At 36.3% G+C, this 17400-nt stretch overlaps 1 protein-coding gene across 2 annotated transcripts in view; it reads right to left on the reverse strand.

The window, feature by feature from the left end:
• Nucleotides 1–456: 456 nt before the first annotated feature.
• The window catches only part of MINPP1 (multiple inositol-polyphosphate phosphatase 1), a 49652-nt gene continuing 32708 nt past the window's right edge, over nt 457–17400 (reverse strand). For both annotated transcript variants that reach the window (XM_001503220.6, XM_003363467.5), the window contains one exon: nt 457–1849. In XM_001503220.6, coding sequence (XP_001503270.2) covers nt 1453–1849 — 397 coding nt within the window. In that variant the 3' untranslated portion in view covers nt 457–1452. The remainder of the gene's footprint in view (nt 1850–17400) is intronic.

A 17400-nucleotide genomic window follows, 5' to 3' on the forward strand; every position in this document is an offset into this window, starting at 1 on the left:
CTGTTCTTATTTGGATCCAAACTCAATGTTACAATGTTAATTTTGATAAAACAGAATGATGGGCATGAATGCTCATTATATTATTCTCTTCTTGTCTGCTTATTTACAAATTAAAAAAAGATAATACCAGACCTTGGCAGGAACAATCAGCAGTGTATTGATGCATCAGCAGTATTTACCAGCTCATCATCTATTTTATAAACATCATTCATTTGAAGATCAATGATCTATGCATCTTCTTTTATAATTTCACTATATAAATTATGATCCTTCTTATTTAGATTTTTAATAAAACAGATTTCCATTTTTCTTTACGAAGAGAAAATTTATTTGAGGAAATGTCTATTAGAAGAAAATTGCCTTATATTGACTGATTTAGTCAAAGATGCTTGAAATTCAAACTTTTTACCGTCAATTAATGATTGCCTATTAACACAGAAAGCAGAAAAGACCTGGTAAAGTCACAAGAATTCTGTTTATTATTATAGCAAATACTTTCACGGCATTTGACAGAACTCAGAACTATTTCTTTGAAATGGGTTCATATCTGTGAAACTAAGCCAGCCAGGATGAAGACTTTATTTTTTTTTTTTTAAAAAAAAGAGAAAAGAAATTAAACAACCAAAAGATACATTTCACAAAAGCAAAATATAAAAATAAAAGCAAAGTGAGACAATGGAAAAAATTGCTCAGCAATGGATTTAAGAAACTTTAATTCTATCCATCTGACTTGTTGCTAATGGTCCTCTGTCTTCCATAAAACAGGTATGATAATAACTAAAGAATGGCCTTGCAAGACTCACTAGGAGGTTAAAAGGAATTATTGAAAAAGTGTTCAAATACTTTATAAATACTATTAACAAAAATATTTATTTTATTAGACTTTTTGTCTTCCTTCAGTGAAGGTGTCCTTTTAAATCAGACTGTTTCTTAACATTGTTTCCAATTCTCAACTAGAGAGATGTTAGCTTTCTTCCAAAGTGATACTCCTAGTCCATCACAACATTTCTGATTAAAAAAGACAAAACTAGAACCGTGCTACCTGAGGAGAACAGAACTGCCGCACACCTGGTCTTCCTAGACTCAGTTCCGTCAGGTACGGATCGGCCAACTCACATGCTATTTTGTTACTCTAGCATTTTCAAGTATCATTTTGAAATCATATTCTATCTCAGTGTGAGATTTCTTAGATAAATAGGGGGAATACAATTTCTGTAAACATTTGCAGTGCCAGCTATTTCTTTGAAAAGATTTTTTTCCCCTCAAGCGAGCTGCTCCAGTGAAGAATCTTTTTTTATACATCCATGTCCAGACTCAAAAAGAAAGAACATTTTTCTGTGAAAAGACAGAAATACCCAAATAATGTGATAACGAGGGACTGCCCACCTATTCCAAGCATAGGAATAATCACTCCCTATAGATTCTAGATGAATTAAAAATGTTCTCCAGTTATTACAGCTCATCAGATGTGTTGTTCACCTTTGGTAATTCACATTCTTTACTGGTATGACAATTCTGAAGGATGTCCTTATAGTGGTTCTTCAGATCCTCATACAAAGAAACAGTTTCTTGTGAGTGAGCCAATGGTAACACCTTTTCATTCAATAACATCTGCACTTGGAATTCTTCTTTAGGATTCTTAGCATTTTTACAATGGTAAAGCACAAATATTAGGTTCGAGGCATAGGGTACAATGTGACCGCTTCGGAACTTCCGATGCATTTGTTCCTTATAATTGTAAGCTGTTAGGGGCTCCTTGTCTTTGAAGTAGCCCATGAGAGAAAGCAGTGGAAGAAGTGTCTCTGCATGACCAAACTGAAGGATGACTGGGGAGGAAACTGGCTGAGACCTTAAAAGAGAAATGGAGAAAAGATATGTATATATACTCATATCATAGCACACAATATCCACACTTAGAAGTAGAATACAACTTTCTAATCTTTTTTTAACTTTACATACATAACTCAACAACATGGTTGAAATTCTGTGTGGCAGAGAACTGAACTTTTTATACTAAAAGTTAAGTTCCAAACATCAAGATCACTGTAGAATTGCAAATCCTTCTAAAACAATGTCCATACACATTATTCTTTAAGTTTAAAAAGAGAGTAGAGTCTTTACTTGCAGATTAAGGAACTTGAAGCAGATATGTATTTCAAAACTGTACTGCTTTTCTATGAATGAAACTGAGCAAACTGGCTCCTAGTAAATATTGATTACTCCATGGAGCTCTTCTGACTGAACTTCCAATGTTATTTTACCTATATCTAGGGAATAAGGACAAGCGATATTCAGTAAATTTCTTGGTTAAAACCAAGTCTGAACAATGAATGCTAATTCATGTAATCCTTCAATGTTTTAGAAGACCTGATTTGGGCACCAAATTCGGAATAGAACCACAAAAGGGGAGAGATGCAAACTGTTCTGGCTGATACACTGTGTCTGTGGTTGGGAGTGGAGTTTATACACTGCCAGAAACACAACAGCTTTCAACACCAAGAGCTAAGTCTCCTCCTCCTTTTTTTTTTTTTTTTTCAAGTTTTCTATGATTGTTTTTCTGGTAAAGACTTTTTTTTTTAATATAAGCAGCAGCAAATGAATGCTTGGCCTTTTCCCAACTTTTATAGAAGGAATATGCCTATTGTTCTTAAACATAATTTGTAAACCTATTCAAACACAATTAACCATCTGACTTCTTGCTGCCACCCACACATTAGGTTACAAAGTTGGAGCATCTGGATTTTCTGGGAGGACAGGAGCATTTGCAGGAGTTTTTGAACCTTCCTTATTCCCCACATAAAAGCAGATGAAGAAAACAGACGGCAGATCCAAAACTCAAGTGAAAAATTTACAACATAACTATGTGGAAAAGCATTCTTCATGAATCACCAATAGCCTCAAGACCTGCATATTATCAGTATCAGTATGGAAGAAAACATAAGGAAGCCACAAAGCACGTGAGAAATTTGGAAAAAGGAGAATCCCAAGCAGCCATCAGGTATTCACTGGAAAGTGCTGTGGGCCAATTTGAGATAGCAGCTGAAAGTGGAAAAGGCTTAGCCCATTCTAATATTTGGTGAGTGCCATGAAGGACTTCTACTAGGCTTCTCCTGGGGCTGGAGAAATCTAGCCCCTGTGAACTCTCCAAACAGCCTCTCCAAGGCTCCATTCCTCGACAAATGCCACACTAGGAAGAAACTGCTGGGAGTGGTGTCAAGACTGAGCAGGAAAGGGACAGCAGAGACAAAGGAAAGAGTAGGTCCAGATAAAAGCAGGGGGAAGGGACCTGAGCTAGAAAATCTCAGAAAGCAACCCACCATATCTCTGAACAGTACACACACACACACACAAACCAGAAAAGGGAGTTTTATGAGGTTAGAAAAGCAATCTGACATGAGCTTTCTCCTAAATCTTCAGGGAAAATAAATTCACATTAAAATGAGCAACAGAAAAGTAAATAAGAGAATAAAGAGCAGAAAAAATCACTATAGAAAACAAAAGTATACTAGAAATACATATTCAAAAAATACACAGAAACTGTAACATACCATTTCACAATTATCCACTATATTCTCTAAAAGGTGTGAAATTTTAAAACTATTCATCCAGAGGTGATTGTAAGCCTCTCTTCTTAACAGGTATACTTTAAGAATGTCATCTAAAGTACCTTAAGTCAAAGTTACAAAGCAGTACCATTCAGACCAAAGCTAAAGTTGATTTGATCTGCATAAATATTTTTAAATTTTGCATTATTTGTCAGTATTTAAAAATTGGGAGGTTTCAGATCCTTAAAAATCCAGATTTTTGGCTCCTCTTAAAAACCTAAAAGATCTGGCAACATATATTCCCATAAAGCAATAATCAACTGAACAGGAATAAGGGTTACCTTACCATCCAGAGAGAACATACACCTGTTGCACAGGACATATATCACTCCATATTGTCTAACATAGGATGGATTCATTCATTTGTTAGTTGCCTGGCCCCTTTATGCATCTGAGTATATGCAAGTCAAAGCTAATCCCACTGCCATAATGTAAATATAACAGAATTTAAAAGTGATACAAGTTAAAAAAAAGCAAGTAATGCAAAAATACTGGTTTACATTTTAAGCCCTCTAGCCAGTAACTTCAAAGCCAGGAACAACCCAAGACTCAATGCTCCCGAAGTGAGAAAGGATAGCAGCAATACCCTCATTGTCTCAAGGAAAGACTTTACCTGTCAGTAACTTCTCCTCCCCACTGAAGAACTCCAATAAACTGGGCACAAGATATAATACAAAATATTCTAGTTGCAACATGCAATTAACATAAACATTATTAATGAACAATTTTACATTCTTTTTTTCTACCAAGTCTTCAAAATGCGGTGTGTACTGTACATTTATAGCACGCGTCAATTCAGACAAGCCTCATTTTCAAGTGCTGAATAACCAACCACATGCGGCTGGTGGCTATTGTGTCAGACAGCATAGGATAGACAGTAGTGTGGACAGCCTTACATACTTGGATTCAAAAAGTGAATCAAATAAAGAGAAAATACAAGAAAAGATACAAGACAAATAACAAACACACATATGAAAAAAATGTGTGCTGGAGGAAGGAAAGAGATCAACAGGGCTATGTACAAATGATAAGAGTTCAAACTCCTATTGATTAGAACCAAGCTACAGAAGAGATTAAATCTAGCTTGTGATTCAAATTTAAGTTTTAAACATAAAGGTTCCTTAGGTTTATATAAAAAGCAATAAACTCCATTTTCTCTTTTGACTGCCTTACTGTCAGCCACATGTTAAAATCAGCTTTTTTTGAAAAGAAAGTTGAGGAAAATTGTGCTTTAAAAAAGCTTTTGGGAGTTTTATTGAAAATCAAATAAGTTTATACATTAGATTCACAAAGGAAGCCATATCAACAAAAATAAATGACTGTCTTCCGCCATTTGATGTATCTAAATTAAAAGTAAATTATTTTAGAATCCCAGGCAATTCTCAATAGGAAAGAAAAATGCAATTTTTAAATAAATGCCTTGAGGATTATCTTTTTATAGAGACCAATCTCTATTACAGAAGCTCACAACACACAAAAAACAATATTTTTAAAGGTCTGATTAAATGCACCAATATAATAATAATAACTTAAGACAAGGATAACTACAGATCATAGGGTCAAAACTAAGTAGCTTGCAACTTCAGAAGCAGCAGCTAGCTGATACTGCTTGTACTCATACAAAACAGACCCTAGACAAAATGGCTGAGCCCAATTTTCCAAAACGTAATAAAGAAGAGACTTTCCAAAGATCGTTTGTTTATTTTGTTCAGATGTAAGATCCTAGCATGCCTGCCAAGTGCCAAGTACCACATTAGTTTCTTTTCTAAGAAGGGGAGGAAAGACGAGAAAGAGGGAGAAGAAAGGCAGTAAGATTAAAGAACAAAAATACAAATAAAACATGTGTCTAGCTCTTGTAGATGAGCATTTGCCTAAGAGTTAGGGGAACCTAGAGAAGGAGAGCAAATCCTTTTGGCTAGGAAAGAACTGGATGTGCTTTGCCGAGGAGGTGGTGTTTGAGCTGCCTCATGGATACCTTCTTAGTAAGTCATATAATAGAAATGCTGCCTGGTGTGGCCTTAGTAAAGTGTAGCAGCTGGTTTACCCTATGACGTAGATAGTATCATCCTACGATCTCTTTTTTACAGATGAAGAAACTGAGGTTAACTTACTTGCCTAAGCTATCTTTGAAACACCAATTAAAATGCCATCCATTAAATTCATGGAAGTAGTTTAAAGTAAAAGATTAACCTAAATCCTTTCAAAAAAATATTAACCACCCTCACCCTGATTTATAAGTTTGATTTTTCAAAATTGTTTTCTTAAAGCAGGGCACACCTGAAATTATTCAAAAATAACTTTATAGCTTGAACTTAAATTCAGGCCTAACATAAATCAAGTTTCATGAATACAATCTACACACAAAAAAATACACTTGGAAAAATCTTAATACTTTCTTGCATAGGAAAACATTTGTATATTTGGACTGGAGCAAATAATTTAAGTCACCTAAGTTTTAATTTAGTCACCTAAGTTTACTTTCAAACCACTGCTGATTTAAAATCATTTCAAATCAAATTAGTTTTTATTTGGGGGAAGAAACATGGCATTTCAACATCCTAGCTGAGGAAAACTACATGGTTAGTGTGTGGTAACAAGGCTCCTGGCATACTAATTTGAATTGACCAATGTAAAAATACTCTTTAGCAACGTGCACTTTCATGAAAGCACATGTTAAATCCTACACGGTAAGAAAATGGATGGTCTCTTAAACAAGGCATCAATTCTCCAAGAATGTATAAAAGGCAAAGACCACATTTCCCAGGTTTTTAATTTGAAATAAATATGCAATAGAGGATGAACAAAGACAGAGAGACAAGAAATCTTGCTTTAGGGACATACTCCATGACTGCTTCCTAAAATTAGAGACACCATGTCTCTATGTAATTATGGAGACCATGTTTTCCCAGTAACTCTAAGGGACTAGTTGCATTATACTTTCCACATTGAATTCAGTTTGTGAGTCATACAGAGTGTATGCACTTACATTTTATTGTAGCATGGAAGAAAGGGAAGTCAACAAATGACAATTTTTAGTTTCACAGAATAGTATCTAGGCCAAAAGGGTTTCAACTCCAATCAGTAAGTAGTAGCTATCTGGAACACTTTATTGAAAAGGATTCTGAGGTTGTATCCAGACATAATGTCATCTACTTCATACTTCCTACCGCTTTCTTCTCCATACATGAACATCTTCTCTTTGCCAAGCAATCTCCCCATCTTTTTTTATGATTTTTTTTGTGTGTGTCTGAGGAAGATGGGCCCTGAGCTAACATCTGTTGCCAATCTTCTTCTTTTTGCTTAAGGCAGATTGTTGCTGAGCTAACATCTGTGCCAATCTACCTCTATTTTATGTGGGATGCTGCCAGAGCATGGCCTGAAGAGTGGTGCTAGGTCCGGGCCCAGGATATGAATCTGTGAACCCCAGGCTGCTAAAGCAGAGCGTGCAAACTTAACCACTACGCCACCAGGCCAGCCTCCCCAACCAATCTCCCCATCTTTATCTCTCATTTCCCAGATTGAACTAAAATCACATTGCCCATTTCTGAGGCATCTGATTAAAAAACACAGGAATAGAAGATGCTTCAAGTTTGTATTATGATGGTGCATGATTTTTTGCTTTCTGACAGTGATATCACTACTGGTCAAGTGTATTATAAAACAACACAAATATATACATAACATATAATCACCTGAAACAAATGATCACTTTAAGGACCATGGGTAAATCATTCCTAAATGTATGTGCACAAATCATTACTGGGCATAGAAGAAGATACTTAATTGCTTTGGTTTCTGTCTTTTAAAAAACGTCAAGAAAGCAGACTATTAAGAATTTGGCTTAGGGAAATTTTATCTCACAGGGTAAGAGCTTATAAAATAGAAAAGAATGTCTCATAAAATTTTATAAAATATGCTATCAACATGAACCTAAAATTAAACCCTAAAGTGGCCTAAAAATTCTTTTTAAGCCACTTCCACGTTTTATACGACATTTAAAACCTTTCTTTTTGTTTTTGCATTTCAAAAGAAAGATTAGAGCTCACTAAATGTTTAGGTTGGGTTTTAAGGGTAAGAAGCAGAATTTAGCACACTCAAATAAGTTACAAGATCTAAGAAAGTGTTAAGTATTTTTTGCATTAACTCAAAAGTATTTCATTAAACAATAGCTCAGAAAACAATCACTTGTCTCAAACATAACTGTTTTTCTTCACTATTAGGAATTCAACTTAGTAATCATTAATGGTTCACGTCTTAAAACTAGAATAAATATAATACAGCAATGTCCTTCAAGTCTTCCTAAGAAAGTAGAAGTAAAAGATCTGACTCATAATTGAGGCATAAAATTCAAAAGAACTTAGTCAATAATTTTTCAGCCATTTCAAACTATATAGTTCAAATCAGGTGTCCGCTTACAGCTAAGAATGTCAGAATGCTTTTCTTATAAACAATGACTAAGCAATATGTAAACTGATTTCTACTTTACTGTTTGAAATTCAACTGCCAAATGTCCAACTCTGAGTGTAGAAGAACAACTAGAACTTCTAGCTTCCAGTCTGTAAGGAGCTTAGAGGTCACCACCCTAGCAACAAAGAGCTGAAGGAACTGAAAACTCAACAACTCTTCTTAGATGCGTCAGAGGAGTGAGGTCACAGGGCAAACTGCTGCCCCCCAAACTGCAGAGACAGAAAGGTGGACACAAAGAACCACAATTTATAGAAGCAGAAACCTCCATGAGAACCAGTATCAGGGAAGGATAACCTAAACTGTAATCGACAAATTGACAGAGGCTCAGTGTGGACAAGTTTGAGAGTTAAAAACTTCAGGGGGACCCAGTTGCAAGGAGGCACCCACACTGTGAGTTTTACCTCCAGAAACCATTTGGAAACACAGCAGAGCTTTCCTGTTCTTCTTAACAAGGACTACCCTCAGGAGAAATTATTTTACCAGAGCCTAACTTGCTGGGGTTTTATCACAGCCTAACCTACCTGGGAGAAGGGAAATACCCAACTCTAGCCCCTCTAACCATCCTGTGCCAGGTAAGGAGGGGAAAAAACCTAAGAGGCAAAGCTGAAGTTCACAGCCTGGGGCACTGTCTCATCAAAGGCTGAGACCTAACACAGCACTATAGAATGCTTCCCCTCCCCCACACCTTACCACTACATTACTAAAGGCCTATTTACCATAGTTCCTTTTACCCAGGACATTATATCTACCTTCAACAAAAAAATTACAAGGCATACTATAAGGCAAAAAAAAACACTGTTTAAGGAGACTGAATAAGCATCAGAACCAGAGTCAGATATGGCAAATCTCTTGGAATTATCAGGCCAGAAATTTTTTAAAACTATGATTAACATGCTAAGGGCTTTAATGGAAAAAAAAGCAGGTAACATGCAAGATAGATGGATAATGTAAGTAAAGAGAGAAATTTTAAGAAAAAATCAAAAAGAAATACTAGAAATCAAAAACATGGTACAGAAATAAGTAATGTCTTTGTAAAACTAGCCATGGCTGAGGAACGAATCTCTGAGCTTGGTCGTATAATAGAAACTTCTAAAACTGAAAAGCACAGATAAAAAAGACTGAAAAAAGTATAAAAGAATATCCAAGAACTGTGGGACAATGACAAAAGATTTACATTAACATATCTGCAATGAGAATACCATAGGAGAAGAAAAACAGGAACAGATGCAATATTTAAAGCAATAACAACTGAGAATTTCCCCAAATTAATGTTAGGTCCCAAACCAGAGACCCAAGAAGCTCAGAGAATGCTGAGCAGCATAAATTTCAAAAATATCATGTTCAAACTTCAAAAAATGAAAGACAAAAAAAAAAATTCTTGAAAGAAGCCAGAGGAAAAAAGCACCTTACCTATAGAGGTACAAAGATAAGAATGAAATCTGACTTCTCCTCAGAAGCTATGCAAGCAAGAAGATAGTGGAGTGAAATATTTATGTGTTGAGAGAAAAAATCCACCCACCTATAATTTTGTACCCTCCAAAATTATTCTTCAGAAGTGACAGAGAAATAAAGTCTTTCTCACACAAAAACTGAAAGAGCTTGTTGCCAGTGGACGTGCCTTGCAAGAAATGTCAAAAGTTCTTCAGAGAGAAGGAAAATGATACAGGTCAAAAACTCAGATCTACATAAAGAAAGGAAGAACACCAGAAATAAACAAGTGAAGGTAAAATAAAAACATTTATATTTTTTCATTCTTAATTGATCTAATAGATAAGAGTTCATTAAAAATAATAAGAGCAATAATGTATTTGATTAGTATGCTTAGATATATATTTTATATATATACACACACTTATGTGTGCTTACGTATAAGTAAAATGAACGACAGCAATGATACAAAGGATAGGAAGGAGGAATTAAGAATATTTTGTTATTATAAGGTATTTGCACTACCCATGAAGTGGATAGTGTTATTTGAAAGTGGACTTGGACTTGCAAACTCTGGGGCAACCACTAAAAGAAAAAAAGAAAAAAAAAGAAGCACAACTGATATGCTAAGAAAGGAGAGGAAATGGAATCATATAAAATGCTCAATTAAAACCTCAAAAGGTGTAGAAAGTATCAAAGATAAAAACAGAAACAAAGAACAAGGGCAACAAATAGATCAGAATGACGAATATGGTGCATATTAACCCAGCTATATGAATAATCACTCTCAATGTCAATGGTCAAAATATACCAATTAAAAGAGAGACTGTCAGAGTGGATCAAAAAACAAGACCCTACTACATGTTGTCTACAAGAAATCCACTTTAAATATAGACATATACAGATTAAAAGTAAAGTAACGGAGAAAGATACAACATGCTAATTAACACTAAGCAAAAGAAAGTGGGAGTAGCTGTATAAACGTCAGACAGAGCCAAGTTCAGAGCAAGGAAAGTTATCAGGGATAAAGACATACTGATAAAAAGGTCAATATTCCAAGAAGATATAACATTCCTTAATGTGCATGTGCCTAACAACAGAGTGCAAAATGCATGAGGCAAAAACTGACAGAACTACAAGGAGAAACAGATAAACCTATTATTATAGTTGAAGACTTTAATACTCCTCTACCAGAAATGGAAAGATCCAGGAGGCAGAAAATCTTTAAGGACACAGTTAAACTCAACAATGCCATCAATCAACTGGATATAAGTGACATCTATAAACTACATCTAACAACACCAGATTACACATTCTTCTCAAGCTCACATGGAATACTCACCAATACCACATTCTGTGAAATAAACACATCTTAAAAAATTTAAAAGAATAGAAATCATACTATGTCTGCTCAAGAGAACTAAACTAGGCCATAATGGAATTAGACTAGAAATCAATAACAAAAAGAACTGGAAAATCCCAAAATATGTAGAGAATAAACAACACATATCTAAATAATACACTGGTCAAAAAAGAAATCTCAAGAGAAATTTTAAAATATTTTGAACTGAATGAAAATGAAAACACAATTTATCAAAAATTTGTGGGATGCAGAGAAAGCAAAGCTTATAGGAAAACTTATAACATTTAATGTATATATTAGATAAGGAGAAAGATCTGTAATCAATCATCTAAGCTTCCATTTTAGGAAAGCAGAAAAAAAGAAGAGCATATCAAATCCAAAGTAAGCAGAAGAAAATGATAAAAATTAGAGCAGAAATCAATGAAATTTAAAACAGGAAAACAATAGAGAAAATCAACAAAATCAAAAGCTGGTTCTCCGAAAAGATTGATAAAATCAATAACCCTCTAGCCAGGCTAACTAAGAAAAAAAGAGAGAAGGCACAAATTACTAACATCAGAAATGAAACAAGAGACGTAACTACAGAGCCCATGGGCATTAAAACTCTACACCCACAAATTTGATAACCTAGATGAAATGGACTAACTCCTTGAAAGACACAATCTGTCAAAACTCATACAAGAAGAAATAAATGATATGAATAGGCCTTTATCTATTAAAGAAGTTGAGTCAAATATTTAATAACCTTCCAAAATAGAAACCACCAGGCCCAGCTGGGTTCACTGGTGAATTCTACCAAACATTTAAGGAAAAAGTTCTACCAATTTTCTACAAACTCTTTGAGAAAATAGAAGCAAAGGGACTCCTCCTAATTCTATGAGACCAGCTTTACAATGACAACACCAAATACCGACAACAAGAATTTTCATTCATTGCTGGTGAGAATGCAAAATGATACAGCCACTGTGGAAGTCAGTTTGGCAGTTTCTTACAAAACTAAACATACTCTTACATATGATCGAGCAATTGCGCTCCTTGGTATTTACTCAAATGAATTAAAAACTTATGTCCACACAAAAACCTGAATGCAAATGTTTGTAATGGTTTTATTCATAATTGTCAAAACTTGGAAGCAATCAAGATATCCTCTAGTAGGTGAATGGGTTAATAAACTATGGTATATCCAGATGACAGAATATTATTCAGTGCTAAAAAGAAATGAGCTATCAAGCCATGAAAAGACAGGGAGGAAATTTAAACGCCTATTACAAAGTAAAAGAAGCTAATCTGAAAAGGCTACATATCATATGATTCCAACTATATGACATTCTGGAAAAGGCAAAACAATGGAGACAGTAAAAAGATCAGTGGTTGCCAAGGGTTAGAGGGGAGCAGGGATGAACAAGCAAAGCACAGAGGATTTTTAGGGCAGTGAAACTGTTCTGAATGATACTACAATAGTGGATACACATCATTATACATTTGCCCAAACCCCGAGGATGTACAATACCAAGAGTGAATGCTAATGTACACTATGGACATTGGTGATAATGATGTGTCAATGTAGGGTCATCAATTATAACAAATGTACCACCATGGTGTGGGATGTCAACAGTAAGGGAGGTTGTGGGGGTAGGGGAGTGCCAGGGAATTTATGGGAACTCTCCGTACTTTTTGCTCAATTTTGCTGTGAACCTAAAACTGCTCTAAAAAATTAAGTTTATTAACTTAAAACAACACAACAAACTACTGCCTTGGGAATATCTGTGACCAAAAGGAGCATATTTTCCTTCAAAGAGTTAACATAATCCCTCTTAAACAGCTGCTCATGCTTATAATTGTTTGCCTTTTTATAAGATTTACTCACATTTCAATTTTCTTTCACAAAGGTAAGTGACATAAGTGTCAAATGGAAAAACATATTACGTTTCTACTCTAAATTATATCCAAACACCAAAAACGGGGACTTTGATACCTTGAATTAGTGAAGGCTAAAAAGTGGTGGAGTTCCTGTGTGTGCACACATACAATAGGGTGTTTTGGTTTGCTTTTATAACTCTAAAGACATCAAAGCAAACACACAAGACTATTTATTTACGGTCCAATTTTCATTAGAAGCCATTAAAGGCATGTGCCAGGTTTCTGAAAGTAAATCAGTCATTTCTGTGAAGTGAGTTGGTTCTATTTCAGGACATGCTACTCTTTGCTCTGTCTCATAATAGAGAGTAAATCTTAGAAGTGTTCTAAACCATCTGCTAGGAAGTGATTTAGTACAGGCCCTTTCAAAGCTATTTGAAAGAATCAAATCCCCACTTCTCCTTAAATACACAGCCAAGTCCCAAGGCTGGCATGAGAACTTTTCTGGGTTTCATTCCCAAGCTTCTTCAAAGCAAAGCTGATCTATCTTTAAGCCCAAAATACTAGCAACAGCAAAAGGGTAGGAGTGCATGTATATGTCTGAATGAGAAAGTAAAAGAGTATGTGTGTATGTGGTGGAAGGAGAACAAGAGAGAACATAATGTATGGGAGGACAAAAGGGGAAAGAATGTGAAAAAAATCACTTCTCTCTTTACTCAATTCCTAATATGAGGCCACTGCACAGAATTTTGTCAGAAGATTGCTGAGAACATAAAGATTGCTACGTTCCATTCCATCTATAGTCCCATATAGCTTTGTCAGGACCATTCAATAAACAGAGTTGTGAAGTTCAGGACACCATAAAAGAAAGGATCAAGTTTTTATTTTAACAAAAGAAAGCAGTCTTTTGGCAGGAAGACGTAAATATTTTTTAAAGGAGGAACTGCCAAGGCAACCAGTAATAAGGCATATTCAATACCCACTGCATCTGTAGTTTTTACATTTTGGGAACATAAAACCATTTGAGGATCTGACTAAAGGAATAAGGACTTCATCCCAGAGAAAAGCATATACCCATAAAAACTTGAATATGAATTTGAGAGTTCAGACTGCCTACATCCTCAAAATCTGTGCTATATATTATATTACAATCTGACATCCTGAGGAATGGTACACCTACAATTCTCTCCCTCATTGGTTTATATCACCTACAATACATGTATTCCAGAGAAGTCTAAAATTTTATCCTAATGAGTCCTATATTTAAAGTGTCTAAGTAGACTAATTAAATTTACATAACATCAAATTAAGAATAATTCAGATGTTCTATAATTTGCTTTGAACTTTCCTATTTTTCTAGAACCTTTGTGTTTTCTGTATTCTGATTGCATATTATGATCCCTCAATAAACAGAGACTTCTATTAGTCACATTTCTCAAATTAGCTTATATCCTCCACTTGTAACAACTATTCTTTCCCTAGAACTCTTAGCAGAATAGTCTCCCAAAGACCAAGGAATACAAAGGCATGGAATAGGACACATTTAACTCTGCTCACTCTCTCTAATAAAAATGCACCAAACCTGGGATATCACATTTTCTGAGAAGTGACAAAATCACTTTAAAAGTGGTATATATTAGGGGCTGGCCCCATGGCCGAGTGGTTAAGTCTACATGCTCCACTGTGACAGCCCAGCGTTTTGCTGGTTTGGACCGTGGGTATGGACATGGCACTGCTTGTCAGGCCACGTTGAGGTGGTGTCCCACATGACACAACTAGAAGGATGTGCAACTAAGACATACAACTATGTACCAGGGGGGTCTGGGGAGATAAAGCAGAAAAAGAAAACAAGTGGTATATTTTAGCTTTAAAAAATAAAAAAGAGGAGTCACATCAGCAACACGGCAGAGTGAGCTGTTCCCTTTGTCTCTCCCCCTCTCATTACAATTAAAGGACATTCACTGACCAACAGAGGATACCCACACAGCACAACAGGATGCCTGAGACCCACTCAGCTATACATCTGAAGGTGGATGGACTAGATCCCTGGGACGCAGTGGAGATAGCTGAGTGCACCATCTCTGTCCCTGGCAGCAGCAAGCCAGGTCACGGGTCTCCACAAAGCAGCCGGCGTGACTCTAAGAGGAGGAGGGGATAGCCCAGCCTGCATGCGAACACTATCCCAGCCTGTGGGAATGTCCACTGTGCCACGGCAGCCCTGCCAGTGGCAATACTCCCCACCAAGTAACCGCAGCTTGGCCCACACAAAGGAGTCCACTCACCAAGCACAGTGGCCGTCATGACTGTAACAGGAGGCAGTGGCAGCCCTGCACACATGCAAATGCTATCCTGGCCTACAGGAATGCCCACCATGGTGAGGCAGCCCCACCAAGTGGCCCTGGCTCATTCTCTGCAAAGGAGCCCCACTCAAAAAGCACAGTGGACAACGAAACCATAGGAGAAGGCAGTGGCAGTCCAGCATGCGTGTGAATGCTATCCCAGCCTGTGGCAGCACCCACAGTGCTGCAGCAACCCCGCCAGTGGGAAGGCCCTCCATTGAGTGGCCACGGCTCAGCCCCTGTGAAGATGCCCCACCCACCAAGCACAGTGGCACAGTGCCAATCTGCACTTGAGCAAGCCATCTGCTGAGCACAGAGGCCCCGCTCCCATGAGAGTGACCTGCCGAGCATCTGTAGCCACCTCAGGCAAATGCAGAGCAGCTGTACACACACAACATCTAGCAGATGGGGTGGGATCAGAAAACACACCTCCTGTGCCAGCCCCTCAGTGGTGAGCAGGTGGAATCTGTGACCTGATACTACCACAGATGCACTGGCAAAGGATCAGTTCATCAAACATCATGAGAAACTACAGTAACACTTCAGAGCAGAAGGAAAATGACAGGTCTCCAGAAACCAATCCTGAAGTCACAGAAATTTACAATGTAAATGACAGAGAATTCAAAATAGTTGTCATAAAAAAACTCAACGTTTATAAGAAAACTCAAAAAGATAGTTCATTGAACTCAGGAATAAAATTAATGAGCAGAAAGAACACTTCACCAAAGAGATTGAAATGCTTAAAAAAACCTAAACAGAAATTCTGGATATGAAGAACACAAGTAATGAGATAAAAAATCATCTAGAATCTTTAAAAAGTAGAGCTGACATTATGAAGGACAAATTAGTGATTTAGAGGATACAAATAGAGAAATGCTTCAGGTAGAGAAGGAAAAAAAAAATTAAGATTTTTTTTTTTAAATGACATAACACTTATGAATATATATGCACCTAACAAAGGAGCACCAAAGTATATAAAGCAACTATTAACAGACTTAAAATGGAGAAACTGACAGAAACACAACAACAGCAAAGGACCTCAACACTCCACTTACATCACTGAATAGATCAGACAGAAAGTCAACAAGGAAATGGTGGCCTTAAATGAAACACTAGACCAGATGGACTTTTGGATATATAGAGAACACTCCATCCAAAAGCAGTAGCACACACATTCTTCTTAAGTGCACATGGAACATTCTCAAAGATACATCATATGTTGGGAAACAAGGCAAGCCTCAATAAATTTAAGATTTAAATCCTATCAAGCATCTTTTGTGACCACAATGCTATCAAACTAGAAATTAACTACAAGAAAAAGGCTGGGAAACTCACAAATATATGGAGACATGCTGCCAAACAAACATGCTACTGAACAACCACTGGATCAGGGGAAGAAATCAAAGGAGAAAGTAAAAAATACCTAGAGACAAATTAAAATGAAAACACAACATACCAATTCTTATGGGATGCAGCAAAAGTAGCATTAAGAGGGAAATTCATAGCAATACAGGCCTACCTCAACAAACAAGAAAAATCTCAAATAAGCAATCTTAAACTACACCTAATAGAACTAGAAACAGAAGAACAAAGCCCCAAATCAGTAAAGGGAAGGAAATAATGAAAATTAGAGCAGAAATAAATGAAAGTGAAACAAAAAAATCAGTAGAAAGGATCAATGAAACTAAGAGTTGGTTAACTTAAAATAAAACTGAGAAAGCCTTAGTTAGACTCAGTAAGAAGAAAGAGAGAAGGCTCAAATAAATAAAATTAAAAATGAAAAGAGGAGAAATTACAACAGATACCACAAAAATACAAAGGATTATAAGAGAATAATGTGAAAAAGTATATGCCAACAAATTGGACAACCTGGAAGAAATGGATACATTCTTAGGCTCACAATAAATGGATAAATTCTTAGACTCAACCTCTCAAAACTGAATCAAGGAGAAATGGAGAATCTGAATAGACCAATCACAAGTAAAGAGATTGAAACAGTAATCAAAAACCTCCCAAAAAACAAAAGTCAAGGACTAGATGGCTTCTCTGGAGAATTCTACCAAACATTCAAAGAAGACTTACTACCCATCCTTCTCAAACTATTCTAAAAAATTGAAGAAGATGGAATGCTTCCTAACTCATTCAATGAGGCCAACACAACCCTGACACCAGAGCCAGACAAGGGCAACACAAAGAAGGAAAATCACAGGCCAATATCACTGATGAACACAGATGCAAAAATGCTCAACAAAATATTGGCAAATTGAATACAGCAATACATTAAAAGGATCATACACCATGATTGGGTAGGATTTATACCAGGGATACAAGGATGCTTCAA

The sequence above is a fragment of the Equus caballus genome, chromosome 1, assembly GCF_041296265.1.
Source record: "Equus caballus isolate H_3958 breed thoroughbred chromosome 1, TB-T2T, whole genome shotgun sequence".
Lineage (NCBI taxonomy): Eukaryota > Metazoa > Chordata > Mammalia > Perissodactyla > Equidae > Equus > Equus caballus.